This window comes from Thunnus maccoyii, chromosome 1, assembly GCF_910596095.1.
Source record: "Thunnus maccoyii chromosome 1, fThuMac1.1, whole genome shotgun sequence".
Classification (NCBI taxonomy): Eukaryota; Metazoa; Chordata; class Actinopteri; order Scombriformes; family Scombridae; genus Thunnus; species Thunnus maccoyii.
Genome location: NC_056533.1, coordinates 34,175,701 through 34,197,450, shown reverse-complemented (window position 1 = coordinate 34,197,450; position 21,750 = coordinate 34,175,701). Strand labels below are relative to the sequence as shown.

General features: G+C 40.5%; 2 protein-coding genes across 2 annotated transcripts in view; both read left to right on the top strand.

Moving 5' to 3' along the window:
* The first annotated feature begins 162 nt into the window (after nt 1-162).
* Nucleotides 163-2,282, top strand: LOC121898016. The gene is made up of 4 exons (XM_042412880.1): nt 163-273; nt 366-427; nt 545-2,051; nt 2,210-2,282. Exons 1-3 carry the CDS (start codon nt 251-253, stop codon nt 2,047-2,049), a joined length of 1,590 nt encoding a protein of 529 aa, XP_042268814.1. The 5' UTR covers nt 163-250; the 3' UTR covers nt 2,050-2,051; nt 2,210-2,282.
* Nucleotides 2,283-3,403: 1,121 nt separating this feature from the next.
* The window catches only part of prmt3 (protein arginine methyltransferase 3), a 60,103-nt gene continuing 41,756 nt past the window's right edge, over nt 3,404-21,750 (top strand). Inside the window, exons 1-10 of the mRNA XM_042412533.1 lie at nt 3,404-3,511; nt 3,766-3,904; nt 4,982-5,064; nt 5,155-5,204; nt 5,543-5,648; nt 6,657-6,822; nt 7,343-7,484; nt 9,740-9,805; nt 11,706-11,827; nt 15,004-15,103. Of these exons, the coding sequence (XP_042268467.1) occupies nt 3,490-3,511; nt 3,766-3,904; nt 4,982-5,064; nt 5,155-5,204; nt 5,543-5,648; nt 6,657-6,822; nt 7,343-7,484; nt 9,740-9,805; nt 11,706-11,827; nt 15,004-15,103 (996 nt within the window). The 5' untranslated portion in view covers nt 3,404-3,489. The remainder of the gene's footprint in view (nt 3,512-3,765; nt 3,905-4,981; nt 5,065-5,154; nt 5,205-5,542; nt 5,649-6,656; nt 6,823-7,342; nt 7,485-9,739; nt 9,806-11,705; nt 11,828-15,003; nt 15,104-21,750) is intronic.

The window sequence follows — 21,750 nt, the reverse complement described above, 5'->3', positions numbered from 1 at the left end:
GCAGGAGAATTTACCTCAAACTGAGATTGTTTGGGAAGAACATACAGCTTCATCCTCTTCCTGCAGCTTAGGGGGTTGCCATTATCACCATGTAGCAATTAGTTCAAATGAGGAACAGCTGGGTTAATCTGCCTATCATTGCTTAGGGTTGATAAATAGGGGTATGTGTGTGCACTACCTGTTTCAACAGGTCAGTTGTAGCCAGATTTATTATTGGTGTGGTATGGTGTTGCTGAAAAAAAGCTGAACAATGAGCTCTGCAGATTGTTTGAGGTAAATTCTACTTTTTATAATAGCTATTTGATTACTTGCTGCCATCTACATATAATATATGATCTTAACCTGCATTGCTCTTTACTCTGCAGGCTGTTCGTGCTTTGTTTTTGGCTGCTGGTTGGTGATGTAAATTGTGAGAATACCCAGAGAGGTACTGAATGATCTGTAAATTTCAATATTTAATATACTTTTTAACATAATTGAAGATGAGTTGCCTGTTGTATAGAAAAATCTGTACAGTATCTGTCAATGTGTTTTGCTTCTGTAGGTTATGTCCTACGTGTCCAGGCAGGACAGGCCCCAGTGGGAGTCCACAATGACAATGGAGACCATAAAGGATTGAGTGAAACCTCTGTTTTCAGAAGACTTTCAGCTGGTTACAGGATGCCAAGTTTGGACAGAGGACAAAGTGGCTATGTTTACCCTGCTGAACAACAGCACACCATTGATTCTAAACCCTCACAAACTCAAAGTCATTATCCTGTTATTCCTGAAACACAAAATGGTAATGTCAACCATTTTGAATCTGGCTCCAACTCTGCCTCAGCTATGCAAGGAGGAAAAACAGTGGTGTACAATCGTGCTGGACACAAAGCTTTTCCTGACGGTAGGAAGATTCATCAAGCAAGTTCTGATTCTGTGTTCTCAACAGGTACAGTTCAGTTTTCACCCCTTATGTATCGCGTTAGAACTAAGTCAACAGGAGGGTTTTCACCTGTTCAGGTAGACAACACTCCAGTAAGCTTGTATTCACACAGCAGTACAGTGAGTCCAGATATTCATTCTGTCAAGTCTAGTCTGAAGTCTGATGCAACCCCCATCAGACACCACATACAGTCCATCCACCCTCAAGAGTCACTTCTCACAACCGGGTCTGAGGTGAATGGATATCAGTCAGCTCATCTTTTCCACAACAGCTTAATTCATGACAAGACCAACTTGTTGCCAAAAGTTTTAAAACCTATCAAAGATATAGACTCCACCATAAAGGGACATTCTCCTGGAAGCAACTCTGGAGGCACTCAGATGTCTTATCCAACATGGAGTCCAAGGGTCTACAGCGGTGATGTGACATCTGAAGCGAGAGGATATGCCCATGTCCGCCGCCTCAAGCCTGGTTTTGAAAAAACAGGGCCCCATGCTAGTTCTGCTACAGGTAAAAAGTTCTCGGAAACAGGTTTCCCATCTGTAAATCAAAATCAGGGAAGTTACGGCCATGATTCAAAGAACTTAGGGTTTGGTCCTGGTGTTCCAATATCAAGTGAGAGGCAGCAAAATCTTAATCAAAATTCCAGAGAAAGCCAACTCAGCAGCCGGCATCCTCCACTACCAGACAGACAAGTCCTTGTCCAAGGCAAGTTCAAACCCTTTCAAAGACTTCCCGCTGATCTCCCTGCTCACACCCATCCATCAGACGCTCCCCATCTGGAGGCTGCAGTGACAACCCTGCCCCCTAGTTTGAACTGTACCAATACTACCGCAATCACTGGAGAGATGAGCACCAAGTCTGCTTCACCCATGCAGACAGAGGCCTCAGATGCAGAACTTTTACCTCAAACATCAATCCCTGAGGGCCAGTCTGGGAGTTCAGCAGAAGTTGGACCAACATTGGAAGAAAACAAACCATTACCAGATTCTCCTCCAAAGCTACAACTTACAGAAGACAATATAGAAGATGACAAGGTGGTGACAAGTCCTTCAGAAACAGATCAGTCTTCAACAGACCAGCCAGATACTACTGCTGCAAATGTAAATAGTAGCAACACCAGCTAGAGGTATGCTTAAGGCTTGAGATAAGTTGCTAAAATGCATTTGTTTAACTTGTCTTGTTATAACTATCGGTCTGCAATAATATGAAAGTTGTCATGGTTATTGTGAAATAACTGGTACATTAAGATGTAATCTTATGTTTGTTTTTTTTCTTCCCCCCCAGATTTTAAACCAACTTGGAGCTCTACTGCTTGTCCAGAAAGGGTCTGACTTTGAATAAAAACATTAAAACCCTTTCTGCCCATTTTAATCTGTTCATTTTCACATTATTTAGGCTTTATTCAAAGTTTAGAGGTTAATAAGAGATACGCTACATGGTAACTTCATGCAGTGGATCTCAAACTTTTGACTTTTTCTCTAATCTTTGATTTTTGGTGAAATATTGGATCATTTGAACATTTATTGAAATGAAAGCATGTGAGAAGTTTAGAGGGAAAAATCACAATTTGGTGGAGCTGTTAACAACTCATAGACATGTGAAATGTGACCCTGACTACACACTGCTTTTTTTAAGATGCCAAAAGCCAAAAAGGTTGGAAACCACTGGTTTCATCTATAACAATATGTTGTATTTTGTTTGTTATATTATCCATAGTGTCAAATCTTCATCTGAAAAGCAACTAAAGCTGTCAAATGTAGTGGAGTAGAAAGTACAATATTTCCCCCTGAAATGCAGTGGAGTGGAAGTATAAAGTAGCATCAAATGGAGATACTCAAGTAAAGTACAAGTACCTCAAAATTGTACTTAGGTACAGTACTTAAGTAAATGTACTTAGTTACTTTCCATCACTGTCTCTCGTCAAGAGTCTAAAGTGATTTCTTAAACTGCTTCTTTTGAGGAGGACAATTTTATAATACTTTTGAACACCACCTCAGACAAAACCTTTATTCGGAGGGACCATCATTTGCTTTTAAAACTTCATCAATCTTTTAACTCCTTCACATCCAGTTCCACACAGTAGTAGTAGCCTGTGTCAGCTTGTTCCAACTCTCCCAAAATTCAGTTTGACATATACAGCATGAGTTTGAATTAAAGTTCTGTGGGTTTTTAACCATCTTCAGCTACACAGCAGGAGTTTGTTATGCCTGGTGGGTCAGTGTGGGTTTGAGGCTGTTGTGTTTTTCAGCATTTATTAAGAGATTGATGTCGTTTGTCATTAAAGCAACAAAATATTTGAGTGCCTGAGCAAAACCAGATCCCTTAAGCCGAGAAATGAAGCCAAACTAGGGCCACTTCACACCCAGCATTCAATATTCTCAATAAAATTGGTCTATATTATTTTTGACGTGTCATTATTGTACTTTTCATCTGCTTTGTGCTTTTTCAAACTCGAGCTTTGGCGACATCTTGTGGTTTAAATCTGGAATTGAAGCGTCTGCCGTTCATTACGTCAACAAACGTCACCAGGAAGTCCACTGAAACCAAGGCGACATCTCGACATCATGGCAGAATACACAGACCCACGTGAGTGTGGTTAATAGCGAATATAAACAGTATATAAAAACGCATGCGCTTATTTGAGCTAATGATAACTTTTATCGCATGTATAGCTAATTAATTGTTGTCTTTGGATGCGTTACACGACGCGTCAACGGATGTAACGGTTGTATTGTTCATGCTAATTCATCTATGAAACGTAACTTCAACGCTGCCAAAGTGACTGTGTGGCTTCGTGGCTTTTACATGCAGCTCTGATTGTAACTGTTTTACATTAACAGATTGTGATGGAGCTGCTGAGGATATGCCCGAGCTCTCGGATGATGATAACTATGATGACGATGATGAAGAGCAGTGGCAGTGTATGGAGGAGGAGGAGGAGGAGGGCAGTCAGCCAGTTACCTGTCTGTTCTGTGACAGGTGAGATGACGCTGCACTGCCAAAGGAAACAGACTGCAGACTTTTACAATAGTCAGCATCTTAAACATACACTGGTCGAGGTTTACTTTCTTTTACTGAGTTGCAGAACATCACCCGAAGTGCTCTTGTCAGAACTTTCTCTTGTCATCCATCCATCATATTTTCAACCTCCCCTTTCTTTCACTTTAAAGGATGGGTTCACAATTTATTCCAGTCTGTCTTAAAACAACAGTCAGGTCCCTCTTTTTTGTTACTTTACTTTCACTGCAGCTCAACAGGGAAACACTGTCCAAGGAAACACAAAGAAGGAATTTGACTGTAAATGTGACAGATATCCACTTGATATGACTAACTCAGACTGCTGAAGCCTCATATAAGCTTCACATCTACTTTTAAATGCATTTTTACACGAACCAACTGTGTGGACACACCGTGGATTTTGGCTCCTTATATTGAAAATGCATTTTTGAAGGGGATCTTTTAATAGCCAATATGAACAGGAGGAATAATTACAGCGAGGAAAACCTCTTTCACTCTTCATATGGACACCTGACTGTTGTTTTAAAACACACTTGAAAAATTGTGAACCAGTCCTTTAAGTCATAATTAGGAATTAGACTGCGCATTGTTGTTTCAGTGCGAGCATCGTTATTGTTCTCATTTGCAGTTTGAGAACTTGTACTCGAGAGAGAGTTAGAGTGTGTGTGTGTGTGTGTGTGTATGGGAATATTCATAAATACCTCTCTAACCCTCCTCTGATGAAGTAGGCTATTTTTTTCTGAAGATTGTTTTAGTACTAATTTAACTTTCAGCACAATGCCAGACAGTGAGTGTTTCTCAGATACATTGTTTATGAGAAATGTGGGTCCAGACATCCAAATTTTTGACCTACTGATCAGTTATCAGGCAGAAAATCACAACTGATAAAAACTCAAAATCTGTCTAAGAAAGATTATTTTGTTTCAGTCTTCCCTGCTTCAAAACCAGTGGGATGTAACTGTTCACAAAATTCAAAGTTAAATTATGTCACAGTAGTGTATATTGTATTAGGCTTTGTAATTGAATTTTTTTTCTCAGGGTGCTGAGCTCTGTACTGGCCACCCTGCAGCACTGCACAGCTGAGCACCAGGTCAACCTCGTAGACGTAATAAAAAAACACAGTAAGTAGATACTGAAGCTCTTTGCCTCACTGAAAAACCAGAGGATTATTCAGTTTTGTTGAAAAGACTCACCTTTGTTTTCCTCATTAGATTTAGATGACTACGGTTACATAAAGATGATCAACTTTATACGCTCAACAGTAAGTACCTTCATCTCTCTATTTAGAAACCTTAAACCGATATCATTTAATGGTAGAGAGTAAAGCGCTCAGTTTCACAACCTTCACATACACTATAAAGTCTTAAAAGTTCATATGCTGTAAAGTCATATATTGGGAAAGTTAGACTTTTTTTCTCTGGTGTTCGCAATTTTTGTTCATTACCTCGTGTTCAGTGTTTCTTTACATATAGGATTGTTAATATTTTATCCAAAAAACCCCAAAAAACATCTGCAAAGATTGTCAAGTAATTGTAGTGCATATTGAAAAAGAGTGATTGAACAGATGGATTTCTTGTCTAAACAAATCTGTACTCACAGAAATGTGATGCATCTTGTCTGACGGGGCTGCCAGACGCTCCTTTACCCTGGGAGAGCGAAGACTTCCTGCGGCCGGTCCTGCAGGACGACCCTCTGCTGCAGACAGGTACAGCAACTACTACACAGATTTTGAGTAACTGGCTCCAGTTTGAGCAACAGATATGTCTGTCTTGCCAATCTTAGGCAGAAAGTTTTAGATGCTAAACACCTCATTGAACTGGCTTGTAACTCACATGAGCAAACGCAAATTCACACACTCATTCACATTTATCAGGCTGGTACTATAAAGTTTGTCTACGGTCTCAGCTCTGATCCAGATCAAAGAGGTGTAACCAACCAACTAACCAACTTCAGTCGCTTTTACTGCAGTCAGTGATTTCCTTGTATTTCCCCCTTTGAACATCCCTTAGAGAAGGAGCAGGATATAGTTTTGTGCGTAGGTGCAGAAAGCATAAGCGGAGTGAAGTGACAGGTTTTCTGGTTGACAAGAAATGAGATTCATGCTTTTTATCCAGTCCTGACATGTCTTGTGGCTGCATTGTACTTGGTGTAGAAAATAGGATGTTAGATCATTTCATGTTTGCCCAAATCTGGACAGTGAAAGAGAGCTGCTGTTTGGAATAAAGCAAATGCACCAAACAAAAGCAACACCTGTTTCTTCTACAGTTTTATTGTTAGTTACAAGGTCGGTTATTCTTATTTTTTTCTTAAACTCTGCTGGGACCTTATGGATAAGGAGAAGTACAGTGAAAATATAATTTTGTGACTCTACTACTACTGCTACTACTCTAGGCTAATTGTGAGATATGACCCTGATAAATTTACTGATTTCAGATTTACTTTGCTTCACTTTTTATTTTAAAGGAATCTTACCTTGAAGCAGCCGTTAAAAATACAACAGAAAACATATAGTATGAAAATTAAAAAAAAAAAACATGAAATATGCACGGCTCAAAAAAACAGAAGTCATTAAAACAACTAAACTGAAGCTGTAGAAGCAGTAGATAAATAGACATGCCATTTTGTACTCATTGCCCTGTTAGTCATTGACCTTTGTGCTCGGCCTCTGTGTTTTACATCTTTGCTTGTCTCTCCCTCTCTGTGTTTCTGGTAGACCCTGAGGAGTTGTGTGGCAGTGAGGTGTCGGGCCTGTCGGGGTGCCTGTCATCTAGGGCAGAGTCCCATAATGCCGTGTTACAGAGGGCGCAGGCCGCTGAGGAGAGAGCCTGCCGCTCAGAAGAGGCGCTGGCCAGAGCCATGGATGATCTGCACAAACTCAAGTCAGTGATGTCTCTGCATTTTCACATATTTTTATAACCTCTAGCCGTGACAGCATTGTCCTATTAGTTTATTTCTTGTCAATCTTAGTAAGATTTTATGTTCTTGTGAGCTTACACTGTACTCAGTGTATTGCTTTACTCCTGAAGTACCCTGCTGTGGCCAGCAGGGGGACACAGTGAACCCAGTATTGCAGAAACATCAACTAGAGTACCTTGTGGAAGAAGTTTGGAGGAAGGGAAGAGATAAAAAAGGGGAGGGAAAATTCCACTGCAGCATGGAGGTTAAAGTGAGGAGGGGAGGCAGGAAGGGGGGCAATAAGGGAAAATTACAGAAAGAGTGAGGTTGGGGAGGGAGGAGACGGGGTGAAAAGAGAGTTAGAAAGATGAATGCCTCCCATCTCCTCCATTTACTGCTACGTCCTGCATGAAGGTTGTGTGTGCTTTCTGCTTTCTGGTCGCTGCTATTGTCCCGTGTCCTAATATGAGACGTTAAAAGCAGATCTATCGGGTGTTCTTTCAGGCTGCTGGCTCAGGGTTTGGTGCTGAATGTAGAAACCAGCAGATCTGGTAACCTGGGCACTGTAGCCGAGCTCCGAGATGACGAAGACGAGGCCTACTTCAGCTCCTACGGCCATTATGGCATCCATGAGGAGATGCTGAAGGTCTGAGTTGTGCACACACACACACACACACACACACACTCACACTGGCCAGACCTGCAGGTCTCATTACTATCTCGTGAGTTACTTCCCCCCCCCTCCGGGTGCAGGAGCCTCCGCAGAGCGAGAGCAGGTTCATCAGCATGCGTCTTGGTTGAAAGATTTCTATGTAGCATGTAAATGAAAGTGATCATCTTTATGCACACATTGATACTGAGGACAAGACATTTTCTCAAAAGTGTCAAATCAGCAATAAGTGCTGAGCTCTCATGTGAGACAGCGGCACCCGTTGCACGGCGGCTGCTTGAAACGTGGAAATTAATTTTTACACTGCTTAAGCGCAGAAACCTAAAAGTGTCAGTAAGCTGAGGGGGTTTGTGTGTGTGTGTGTGTGTGTGTGTGTGTGTGTGTGTGTGAGGGAGTGGGGTGTGGGGGGGGTGGCGGTCAGCTGTCTCCTCCCTTCCTGTTCTACTTACTGCAGTGCTTACACATATTCCTTTTGGCTGTCCTGATTGGTGCTAAGCACTGTTAAGTTTTGCGTCATGTGTGTGTGTGCGTCAAGCTGTAAACTCCAGCAGCGGCTCAGGAGGGGCTGAGGACACGTGATGGGGGGGCTTTGCGGTAGAACATGGTCAACTCTTTCACAGGTTGGCGTTAAGCGCATCATCACTGACGCACTGTGTGTGTGTGTGTGTGTGTGAGAGACCTATGAAAGAGGGTGTCATGTTTTCTGATTTAATCCTCATTTTACGTCACTTCCGTTTGAAATAAATCAACTTTAAAATTGTCGCTGGCAATATCAGCCTGATGAATAAAAAATGAGATCAGACTTATCAGACCCATGAAAGAGTTGAGAATCTGTCTCACTTTGCTTCAAGGAACTGACCCACCTAGGAATTTCATCAGTTTCATAGAGTTTTAGACTCTGAGCAATTTAGGTTAAAGAATTTATTGTTTCTGTTGTGAAATTGGGATTTTAAACAAAACCATTTTAAACAGTAAGAGCTGAGGTTTTAATTATAGATTTCATTGTGAATGTTGTCTGTCTTAATATAAAGCTCACATGCCCATATGTACATTGAAAGAGTTCTAGATCAAACTCTAGATCTGCTGCGACTCCAATGTAAGTTACAGGAGACAAAATCTACAGTCCTCGCTCTGTGCAAAAATGCAAACTGAAGTTCAGCCAAAGCTACTATGAGACTTCAGCAGTCTGAGTTAGACCTTCCAGAGATACTTTACTCTTTTTTCTTTTTTTATGTGTCCTCTTTGTGTTACTGTCCCTCCACTCAACAGTCTTAAGAGGTAGAATTCAACTCAAACACAACAAGTGACTTATCGTAACAGCTCTTCGACTGCTGTTTACATCACAACACAACACTCTTATCATGTCCAGAAACTTGCGAGGCAACACTGCAAACCTCTTAAAATCAAAATTGCCATCAGTTAGATTTTTTCCCCAAATAAGTCAAACCTAAGTCTAAATGCTATGTGACATGTTTCTAGAGTATAACAGCTAAAGGATCTATTGATATATAATAACAATTATTTCTTAATGATACCCCATATTATATTGTAACACTATGATACAGCCTAAATTTGTCTTTAATGCTGCGTCATAGATGAATGACACAAATATCAGAGCTTGTTTGACTGTTCTGCCTGAATGAAATGAACAATGAATGACTCTTTGGTCATCGCTTCCACATTACTAAATGATTTTCTGACTGAAACCTTTCTTTTGTGTGAAAGCAAAAGCTTTGATTTTTTTAAAACCAAGTATTGAAACTTCCTCAATTACACTGTATCTTGCAAGTCATTACTGTCATTTTCAATAGATTTAGTTGCTTTTCTTCCTCAGAGGAGCTGCTGGGGTTTGTGGGCAGATTTGATTGGCAGGTTAATTAGCCTAGAGTCCTGACCTGACCTCTACTAGAAAAATACCAGTCTCTTCCAAATTTCCCACAGTCTGTTATGATCTGAACTCGTGTAGAAAAGCTTTACATGCTACGCTTGGGATTTCTTTTTCCCAAGAGGGGTGAAAAGGCCAGTTAAAATCACAGCACGAGCATCCTAACACAAGCTTTTGTAGAACACAAAACATCTGCAAAAGGTTAGATTTATAATCCTGCAGTATATTTTAATTTTTGCTGTACACATTAACATGTTGCCAGATATGTTCTTTCCCCCTTTCACTCTTATTCAGGAACAATTGAGGTTTGTATTGTTCTTAATTTTTTAAAATATTCTCTCCACAGGATAAAGTGCGCACAGAGAGTTACCGCGACTTCATGTACCGCAACCCAGAAGTGTTCAGAGACAAGGTGAGCCGACTGAACGGATGCAAATAGATATTCTCATGTGTGTTAATGTGTGTAAATGTGCAGGTTTGCTGGTTTAATGTACAGCCAAGTCTATTAACAGGAATAGGCGTGTGCATTTTGCAGGAAAGACATTAATAAGGTGATGGTGTCAGATTTAAAACACAGCGCGCTTTTATTAGAGCCTCGAATGACGACTGCAGAGCGCTGATAACAAACGCGCGCAATCCACCACCGAACCCATAACACCCCCCCCCCCCCCCCAAAAGCCCCTTCCAACAAGCCCCCCACCACCTCACCCGTCTCTTTTCCATTGCCTTTAGTTGCAGGAAGCAGTGGCCTGTATCATGGCCATCCATTATATGGGCGGCTACTGGTTAGTGCTGGGATGAGTCTGTAGAGGAGGGAGGCAGGTTGTGTTGATGGGAACGTACATTATCCCTGTCAGAGCGAAGCAGTCAGCAGAGAGGGAGGTGTCACCTTCTACAGGAAGCGGGAAATAGAAAACGAAATAGGATATTCTTATTTCAGTATTGCTAAGATTTTTTTTTGGGTGGGTAGCGGTACAGAAAGATTGAGAGAGGGACGAGGTGTTGTGTGTTATGTTGTGTCAGCAGTGTGCTGTTGACCCTCTGTGAACCCATAAAGGCAGCGGGATGCTTGCTGGGAAGTTGAAGGTGCCTTAGATAGAGACACAAATAAACACAGTGTTATATATAGATGGATGTATAGTCATTGCAGCTGGTCTCAGTGATTTAACAGCAGTGGGGATGAACAACTTAATTGTAACCTATGGAAACCTAAAATAGAGCTAATTGAGAAGTTAACAACAATGGCTAGAATTAAAAAGTTACTTGGTGAACCTGATGATTTAGAAGCTGTTTGTAGTAGCAAAGTCTTGGAGCAAACTCAGCATGTTGAATATAAGACCATTAAGTTTGATGAGTTGACCTCCAGATGTTAGTACAGAGATGGAAGCAAATGCCATTAAGTGGTATAATGAAGTTCCTACAATCCTTAAAAAAAATCAATGTGTCAAATCAGCCTCCATGACAGTTTGCACTTGTTCATCATTTATATGTTTGTCTTGATTGTCCACCAAATTAAAATGTGAATGTAATGCCATTTATTGACTGACTTTAGAATCCCACAAAGAAGACTTTCCAGGCAGGGCATGAATGCAGCACACGGTTAGAAAACAAAGATCCAAAAGGAAATGCAAGAAAAATACAGTTTTATATGCTGCTTGTGATAAAACAAGCAGCATATTTTCATGTTTTTATCTGATAAACTATAAAAACAATACCCTGTTCAGACAACAATGTCTGGAGCCAACAGTTGTCTAAATTTGTTTTTACAGTAAGTATACCACTTTGGGTAAGAAATCACCTTTTTTTTTCCAGTGGTCATTTCTTGCCGTGTTGCATTCTAGCAATTTTGATCAGCATACTTGGATCTCTCTTCATGTAGGCAGCACTTGTTGCTGAATACTGGTAGCAATCCTTCAAGAAGGCTCTTTCTTTTTTAGGTTTTTTGGTGATGCAGTCATTTGTGTCTGTCAGTATTTTCTCTTTCTGGCTGTGTGGAGATAACAATTTTCCCTACTTCAGGCTGTGTGCTGAGTTGTTTCGGATGTAATTTGTTCAATTTTCTCAACCTGTGTGCACTAGAAATAACTGCCCAGTCAGTCAGACTTTCACAAACCATGCGCAGTGGCCCATGCGAGTGAATGCACACAGGGAGCTGCGTTCAAAAAAGGGGGACTCCTAAATGTTGGGACCTTTTCAACTCTGCAGCTCTGTCATCTTCTTAATTTTCAGTATCGTATTTAGTGAGCCCTGGGTCAATTCTGACTGTGCCTGTCCCACCTCTACCCTCACCCCCACTCTCCTCCATCCTGCAGGTGGTGCTAGATGTGGGCTGTGGCACCGGCATACTGTCCATGTTCGCCGCCAGAGCTGGAGCAAAGAAGGTTATAGCAGTCGACCAATCAGAGATCATCTATCAGGCCATGGACATAGTCAGGTGAGAGACACACTACAGTCTTTGAAACCTATTTCTCAGGTATGTATATAAATCTGTCTTTATGCCTTTGTCCCAATACATTGGTAGTTAATAGAATTCTTTTTTTCTTCTTCTTTTAAAACTCATCAGTACTTGTCCGTCAGTCGGCTGTTAACATGCTAGCAGATTAGCTCGGTAGTGATAGCTCTGCAACCCCTGTCGGTCATGTGACCCTCACCTTACAAGACGTAGCAGTCCTTCGTGAGTCTCCCCATGATGTGGATAGAATTTCTTCCCAGTGTATGCAGCAGAGCATTGTGGGAGTAGGGGTCCGTGTGACCTCCAGCCACCTTTTTATTTATTGCAGCTGGTTGACTTCAATAGAGCTGCTGTCAGTCGCGTGGCCATAATGCACATAATTTACACCTGCGGTCTGAGTAATTCACCCCTTGCCTCCTCTCCCCCTGCAGCAACTACAGTCCGAGACCCACAGTCACACTCACACACACGCAAACATGTAGATGACCCCCTGTCGGTACCTTTTAATACGGTCCTCAGTCCAATTTCAGGTGCTGTTTGTTTCCAGTTTCCAGCACATGGTTCTCCACAGTGGGGTCCATTTACCTCCACCAGAGCCTCAGCTGTCTCCACATCTACCTGCAACCACTTCCTCCATCACACCCCTGCCTCTAAAATGCATTTTTTGAGTTAGGGGCCATTATGACTGTTATTATTACCGTTATGTAAGATAGTGTCGTATAAGCAAAACAATGGGGTTTGCTGAAGGAAAAAGGACGTTTTAATTTTACAGCCCACTGACTCGCTGTTGGAGTGTGAGTTGGCATGCAGGCTGCGTCGCAGGTTTGCCAGCGGTGAAGATTCAGCTAAAGAAAGATGTTGTAACCCCCCCCCCCCCCCCCCCCCACACACACACACACACTCACACTCACATATGTACACACACATACATACGGAAGCACACACAGACTCGGCCCTTTGGGTGTCTTTTAAATCCACCGTTTGCTTGGGTTGTGATTTTATAGGTCTTATTTCTGTGTGTGTGCAGCTGGCCTGTGTGTGTGTTCGTCACTTCCTCTCGATGTTAATATCAGGATTGTAATTAAAGTGGCTCCTGTTGGTTAGGCAGGAGCATCCATCTCCTGTCTCCACTCCGTCGCCGAAGTTTAAATGAAAAGCTGGATGTGACTTCCTTCCTTCACAGTCACTTCCTTAATGGATACTGTCTAAATACTTTTTTTTTAAATGGCTGGAATTGATGGATTATCCGATAGAATGCTTTAGATTGTGACAGCAAAGTGGGAAAAAAAAGATAGAGAAAATACTACTATGTAAATATTTTACATTGATGAGTGAAATTGAACTTTTAATAGTGAGATGAACTAAAGATAGACAGATTATCAGTTTGTGGATATTTGTTTGACTCATGTAATTCGGGACACTCCGGCAAATGCTATTTTTAAATGTTTGTGTTGAATTTTGTGCAATTTGTTATCCAGAAAAACATGATTAAATTGAAACATTTAATATGAAATGTTATTAAATAATTAATTATTATTTCATAAGTCATTTAAAAACACTTACAATTAATTTTTTCATTCTAACAATGGACAATATTCAACCATGTCCTGATGATACTGAAAAAAAGACAACAAGAAACTATACCATATATGTTGTCTGATATATTAGTTATTTAACGATCTTAATGACATTGGAAATTTGTGTCTATATCATCTGTAATAAGAGCACTGAAATCCAAATTATGAGAACAATTATTGTGAGAAAATCATTTGTCCGACTAAGACTGTTAGAGAAGCGAGCTTGTGACTGGGAGGTCGTGGGTTCAATCCCGAACTGGCAGGATAAAACTGGGTGGGGAAAGTGAAAAAGCAGCTCTTGCCCCTCCCTCATTACACCACTGAGGTTGCCCTTGAGCAAGGCAGTCTGACTGTTGGTCAGACTGTTGTTGTACTGAGCAGCTTCCAGGTGTGAATGTGTTAAACTGTGTGAATGTGATCCCGCACGTTCCTGCAAAAAAAAAGAGGTTAAAAAAAATCCACCATCAATCCACCATGCAAAGACTGGTTTACCATGATGAAATGTATAACCTCTCTCCTCCTGTCTCGCTCTCTTACACTCACACAGACACACAAACACACACACACAAAGCTGCACAGATACTGACTCTCTCTCCCTTGAGTCCTGACATTGTCCTCTAAATTACCCCAATAATGAGATTACAGTGTTTCCCTCTTGTGAAAGGTGGAGGAGGTAGGGGCTTGTGGGTGAGGGGTGTGGGGTGGGGTGGGGGTGGGGGTGGGGGGGTTGGATTCTGGGAGGAGGTGATAGCAGCGAGCGCAGAGCAGGAGAGAGGGGAGAGACGGTTCAAGATAAGGATCGCTGCTACAGAAATGCACTCTGGGCCGCTGTGAGTAATTGTTCTGTCCTCGGTAACATTAGCTGTCATGATAATGGAATATTCACAGAGATTGATACCCAGACTGGCCGGTCTGAAAGGAAGGATCATTTAAACAGCAGCACTGATCTTACAGTTCCTACCTGAGCCTGACACCTCTGTGGGCCCACGGTTGCGGTTTCACATGGATAGGGAAAGACTGGAAACATATGAAAAGAATGTGGCAATCTGGTCTTGACAAGTTTGAAAAATTGCTCATAATGTAAGAAAAGTGATTGCTGCCATCCATCTTGTAAAGTTTGTAGTTAATGTGACTATAACTACAATGCTCTTGTCAGTTGACTGGCTACTCTAGCTTCAGTGAAGCTTAAAGCTGCATTAATCAGTATTTTCATATTAACAATAGTTCAAATGGCTATGTGTAATGTGAGAAGGGTCACTCACAGCGATGAACCCACAGCCCCTTTGAGCATTTTAACACCTTTCAGCTCATCTCTGTCATCAACTCCAATTTAAAGCTGCAGCAGAAGGCTGCTGTTTTCTGACAAAAACATCTGATAATCCCACTGTACACTACCTAGGAAAATCAATGAATTCTCCTTACATCAGACAACATTTCTTGACCATAATTGGCTTTTGGTATCTACTTATTTTAGCAGTTACTGCACACCACAGTGAAACTTCAAAGCCCACTCTTGTACCTTTGGTTTGTTGGATGGCAGTCAAGTTTGTAAGTCCTTTGATTCCTTCATGTTTCCTGCAGGTCCAACCAGCTGGAGGACAAGATCACTTTGATCAAAGGCCGCATAGAAGACATCAACCTCCCTGTGGAGAAGGTGGACATCATCATTTCAGAATGGATGGTCAGTACACAATTACTTACCCACTCTGTACATACGGTAGCGGTCTGATTATTGAGTGTCAAAGTCTTCTACCCTTGTATAACTGGTAAACATGTGATGCGGGTTATAACATATCTCTTTCATTAAGATAAAGCCTATATTGATAGCTGAGGATGTGAATCAGTTCAGAGGTACCAATTCATAAGAGTCCATTTCTCAACCAAAATGCTCCTGCAGGATTTCCATAAATTCACACAAAAGAAAGAAAACGCAGAAGTAATAAATGCTCGCTCTGTACGATTCGGTTTCGGAGAAGGAAAACAAAATCAGTTCAGTTAGAGGAAATCATCCACTTGCACATCAGTCAATCAACTTATAGGCAATATATAAGGTGAAAAAATATTTTGTATAATCTATACATGCACATGCGGGTTCAACCAGCTCCATGTGTTGCGTTTTGCTTTGGAGACTTTCAATGATTGCTTGATTAAGCACATTTCTTGCACGATTGGTGTGGACAGCCTGGGTCAGACTCAAACCACTTCCCTGTCATTAATCACCTCATGGGTTTCTGGTATGACATTGTGAAAGTATTAAAGGAAAATGTTGGTATTTTTCAATCAAGGCTCTTTCCCTTGATATTTGCCGTTTTGTTGGAGTTTCCCGAGTCTCCACAATGGTGATGGTGAGTGCAGTTGTTATGACCAACTTTTAGGTAAGGTGTGTGATTTTTAAGGTGTATGTAGTGGAAGGCAGGACGTTATTGCTGACCAATGGCTAGAGCTTTGAGATTACAATACATACTCAGTACCTAGTACAATGCATACACTGATACACTTGCAACAGACATTTCTCACAGAAGACATTCTTTCTTGTTATAGCAGGAATAGCACAGGTGTAACTGAAATTACAAATGATGGTTCCAATTTCAGGTGTTCCTGTTTGCCATACCAGTGAACACCTAAATGAAATGCAGTCATTCATGTTATGTAGTTACACCTGTGTTTTAAAATGTCCAATGTGAAAAAGGTTTATCAGGACACTACAAAATATTAATAACTATTGGCAGAAATAGGCGCTGCAAAACCACATTCAGTTTGTATTGTGGTCTTTTAGTAGCTGGTATAAGCTATAGGCTTATTCCCCTTGACCTAACAAAAAATATTTTACCAGTACTGCCTGTGCCATGACCCAATGACAACTTTAAACAAGTCAGTTTTCAATTCAGTTTCATTACACATTGTGTAATGAAACATGTGTTCCTGCACCATTGACTTCATGTACATACTGCAATTAATTCACTTGAAGATCTTCAGTTCACACATCAAGCTGTGTTTGGTCCTTTGTGGTTTGAGAGGTGCTATTGGAAGTTTTTAACACGTTCCTTTGTTGGAGGTCAAACTAAGCCCCAACATGCTGGCATTTTTATGCCTGGTCTAAGGCCAATTTTCTGAGGCCAAGTTTTCGTACATGTGTTCTGTTAAAATCAGAGGTGGAAAGTAACTAAGTACATTTACTCAAGTACCGTACTTAAGTACAACTCTGAATATAACAAGCTTTTAAACACATTGTTAAAGATTAAAGCAGTGGTTTCCAACCTTTTTGGCTTTTGACATCTTACAAAAAGCAGTGTGTGGTCTGGGTCACTTTTCAGATGTCTATGAGTTGTTGAAGCAAGACTGTAACATCTGCTGAACAGCAGTAACAGTACTTAAGTAGGATTTTTCATGCAGGCCTTTAACTTGTAATGGAGTATTTTTACACTGCTATATTAGTACTTTTACTTAAGTAAAGGATTTGAGTACTTCTTCCACCACTGGTTAAAATGTCTGAGAAGCTTATTTTCATCCAACAGCAGAACTCTTAGAATATCCAAAATTTACAGTAGTTGCTCAAGTTAACCTTGTTTGTTTTTTTACCGGCCAATAAGCATGCATCATTGCTGTCAGTAGCAGTGATGCATGTTTTAAACATGGCCTAAACGGGGCTAAACTCGACCATGAGCTCCTCTGAATATCTAACCAGGAGGAGCAGTCTTCCTACCCCTTGATGCCCATTTATCAGGGAGATTCTCTGTGGCGATACAGGCGGGACGGCCAAAGTTGAACGCACCGCTGAAGTCATCCCTAATTCATGAGCATCCCGTATCTGTCCCCCCTCCACCTCCCCCATCCATCGTGAAACCCCAGGGTCACGAGCAGGGGTCGCCAGACAGAGCCTTCCCATCCCCTCACCAGGGAAATTGAAATTCGGTGGGTGATGTGCCGGTGGAACGGTGAAGGATAGGACGTAATCTCTGATGACACTGGCTCACAGAGCGCTAATAAATCTAAGAATTCTCCAGTCACTTCTCATCACTGCAGAAATGGCAGACATTTCTCAGTGGCCAGGACTTCAAAGGCTACCCTCCAATCTGCCTGTATTAAATGGAAAAATGACAGTTGTCACAGGAGTAGACTTTCTTTCCAGTGTAAATGGATTTAGACTGTTTTAAACTTTAATGGCTTTGTCTTGTAGCCAGGTAGGAACCTATTACCTCAGAGAGACTCTGGAGATGTCATCGCTCTCACATTTTTTTTTATTTTTTGCTTTAGATTGCTTTATGATGTATGTTATATAAAGAACTGATTCTGTTTTCAAAGTCTTATGTTTTATCTTAGTGAATTGTCAACATAATTTATTACTTTTAAAAGTAAATCCTCCAAATATTTTATAAAATGTTAATTTGCTCAGCATACACTTACAGTAGTGTAGGAATAGTACTTCCCTGTGGGGATGCAAGATAGATCCTTTTACCCATTGACTCTCAAATAACTCTCTATTAAGAATCCATAATTTGATTTCAAATGTGTCAAACCTCTCATGTTGATGTTGAGAGAAACATTTGTTTCTGACCAAATCCATTGTGAGTTTTCAACTGTCATAATTTTACCCATAAAACCATTCTTGAAATTCCTTAAAAAACATGGAGAATCATAATTTCATATGCCAAACAGATAAAACAGCTTTCACAACACTGTGTAAAAGTTGAAGCTTTTTTCCCTCTAAAATATGTCTTCTCATCTTGAGTTCAGTTGCAGTGATAAGATGTACAAGTCGTACCCTCGCGCAGGTCTAAATCTAATTTATTAGAATTTGAACAGGTATTTATTTGTTTTGAGGAATCCAAATTTGTGAGGCACTTTTTTTTATCAATTCCTAAGATTTCCATGAAATCAAACCCTGTTGTTGATACTATTTATTTAGGCTACAGCCATTCAATTGATTTACATTCTGTAATTATCTCCCCTCTATTTAGTAGTTTTCATTGTCAGTGGTGGAATTCCTGCTCAAGATTCAAACTGCCTAACTACTCCTCATCAAGGTAGCTAACTCCTTTACTGTGCCCTGCTATTGTGTAGAAAACTACTCACGTCTGAATGCAGCATGAAATCAGATCATGGTTACTCCGGCATGACGGAAAAAGGCCAATTATCGACTGACTTCTTTATTAAAACATAATGTGTTTGTTGGCTGCACTGTAAACAGATATGTAGTTGCTCTTCTGTTGCATTTCTGACGAAATACCTGCTCAAGGAGCGTTTGGTGCCCCCGTAATTCTTTGTCCTGAAAATGTAAATGACACTGAGCCTCACTGGATGTCAGCAAACAACCGTTTGCTATGTAAAGATACAGTGGAGTAATGGTGACTTGAGTAGTGAATGAAGTCACACTCCCTCTGTTTTGTGTTGTTACCCGAGCTTCTCTGTTCTTTGTTTTGGTAGCTGCACCAGTTAGTGCATGTGAGCGTGCATGTTAGTGCATGTGAGTTTCTCTGTGTCCTCCACGTCCGTTTCCAAGATGGCGGCTGCGTCATAAACTTTCTCAAATTACAGCTAAACAGTAAACTAAAATATGTTTCTGAAACATTTGAGGGGAGAAATGGACTAACAGAATCTTGATTCATATTTGATCAGCACTTCCTAGTTTGACAATTTGATCTGAGTTTTGTGAGCTGTCGGCTTTCTTTTTTTTTTTCCTACATTATTGAGTAAATGGTTGGTCTGAGATGTTTGTTCTATAGTGCGACATCTAGTGGCTGAATGTTGTGTATTGCAACTTTAAATAGCACCCACTGTTACCATCAGTAACCGCAGGAGTCACGAAATCAACCTAAACTGAAGTCTTAACCTCTTGGTTTGCAGAGTTTGTTCCTGCATTATGCCCAAACATCCATCAAAATCAGAAAAATAATCAATCACAAAAATATCTTTGTAACTTAAGTCAGGGTTTAATACCTTGGCCTGACCCGGCTTGCTGGTCCTCCAACAGAGAATGGCAAAATTGGGTCAAAGCAGTTGCAGGGATGCACAGGAGGGAATTCTGTAACTAAGAATAGATTAGCATCCAGCATTTCTTCTGTTCAGAGGAGCCTTTGTATTCCATCCTCTGGTTTGTTGGAATATCTCACTAGAAAATCTCACTTGCAAGGCCAGAACTTAAAACGGTGTGCCTTCCACATAGATACACTCCAGTTTCTCAAGGAAGAAGTAGCAGTTTGGTGGCCGAACAGTGTAATTAATCTGAAAATTTTTAGGATTAATAGGCCTACAAATCCATGCTCTGTGGTTCAAGAGAGAAAGAGTCTTGGGCTTACTGCGGCAAAGCAAAGCATCGCTTCTCAAAGCAAAGAAAGTACCACATTAATCTATCATCATGTGTCTGATGATTGAAAATATTGTTCTGTGGCCTGGAAAGTAGTCTCTATCAGGTGGAAGGCATTCACTGAAAAGAAAAAGGACGGTAAACTAATGCAGTACATAATTTCAAAAATGAATGACAGCTCGTTTCTACAACTACAAGTGTTTACATATGGGATGTACATAATTAATTAGCCAATTATTTGTAATTATAGTCACATCAATCAAGGGGATCCATTATTGCTAGCTTGCGGTCTTCTTCTTCACTGTCTTTGTAGACACTTGGCAACACTTTTTTGCATGTCACCGTCACTGACTGTCAATAGTGGAATAGCATGAAACAATTATCAGGAATGTGTATGGCGTCCTTGTACGTGTGCACAAGAAAAACGAAACATCTCAACACAATTTGTTTAAAGCGAAAAGAAATTGTAGTAACAATATATGAAACGACAACGTGTAAAGTCAGAGGCATCGCTCGAAGCAATAAACCTACAGAGAGTTATCAGTGACTCTGCAGCTCCCCTCAGCTTTACAGAGCTTTATAGAGAGTTTCAACTCATTGTTTAGTTGTCCAGCTGCAACTTTACTGTTTTTGGTTCAGTCACGCCACTCCCAAAGTGACATTTTCTGTTGCAGCAGGCAGCTGTTTTCAGAGAACAAGCTCTAAAAACCCACTGTACACTACCTGCTCAGCACCAAACAGTAAACAGACACTTGTCGTCACTAGCTGGTGAACATAGTGGGACATTTAGCAGTTAAGAGCCTTAAGACTTCTTTTATACAGAGATCCCACAATATAGCCATAAAGAAGATTCAACATTAAGCTGCCTTAGCTTTTTTTTGCACAGAACCAAACAAAGCCAGCATAATGTCGCCCCCATGTGTGCTTTTACTTGGCATGTTGTTATTCCGTTACTGTACCGGCTGTCCCTTTTACACAGACGTCAATCCGACTTTGTGACTACTTCCATAGCCGGCTTATTGGTGGAGCAACTCTGCCCCCCCACTCCATGTCCGTACCTTTTATACAGAACAGCAAGGTGGAATAAAGGCGCAGCATTCCTGCCTTGAACAACGCTGTGTAAAAGGGGCTAAATCTTTTCCTCACGAGTTGGTGGAGACCAAAAACAGAGCTAAGAGAGGGTAAATATATGACTCAAGTTCACCATATCAACTTAAAAGGTGATGAATAAAAAATAAATTATTGCCGGTTTAACAGTGTATAAATGATGTTAAATTCTTTATCTAGTATTAAGGGAATACTCAACATTTTGGAAAATTTGTTTAATTTGGGTTTTACTGACAGCTCAATGAGAAAAGTAGTATGAATTTAATCTTCTTTGACTTTTTTACTTACCATGTAGGCTTATAGTTTAACCCGTCTGGTCTTTGAGTTAAGCTATTATAACATATCACAGCTGCTTTACCTCTGTGTTGGATGCATAAATATGTATATGTAGTCTGTTCTCAGGTCTCTTTTGCAAACAGTCTTAATCTCAGTTACACTTACTGAACAGATAAAACATAACTAAATTGATCTTCTCATCTAACCCTCAGTGATACCACAAATAAGCAAATTTACCAAAATGTCAGAGTATTCTTTTATTTATATTGCATTTTCATCAGACCTTATCAGCAATCATTACATATGTTGGTTTGTACTCACATTGTAGTACATGTTTGATATTGTTATGTACTTTCTATTACAAGTTTTGACACCTACATTACTCAGATTTTTATTGCTGCTCTATAATTGAGTTCACTTAATGACCACCATTTATTTATTTGTATGTGAAATGTCATCATAACCAATAGAAACGGTATCATAAACAACAGATGTCAGAACTTATGATAAAAAGACCTTAGGTTTTAAAAAGAATATTACTTTAACTGTCAGAATGTTGTAGCTTTGCAGAGATAACCTTGCAAATTTTATCTTGAAGCAATAAGTTTCTCACCTAACAATTAAGGCTGTTATGGAAGAAA

What these genes read in the sequence shown, in the direction of transcription:
- LOC121898016 (XM_042412880.1), top strand. Translation starts at nt 251, where the DNA reads ATGAGCTCTGCAGATTGTTTGAG. An exon ending in AGCTCTGCAGATTGTTTGAG is followed by an intron (nt 274 to 365) that starts GTAAATTCTACT and finishes TTTACTCTGCAG; the next exon opens with GCTGTTCGTGCTTTGTTTTT. An exon ending in TTGTGAGAATACCCAGAGAG is followed by an intron (nt 428 to 544) that starts GTACTGAATGAT and finishes TTGCTTCTGTAG; the next exon opens with GTTATGTCCTACGTGTCCAG.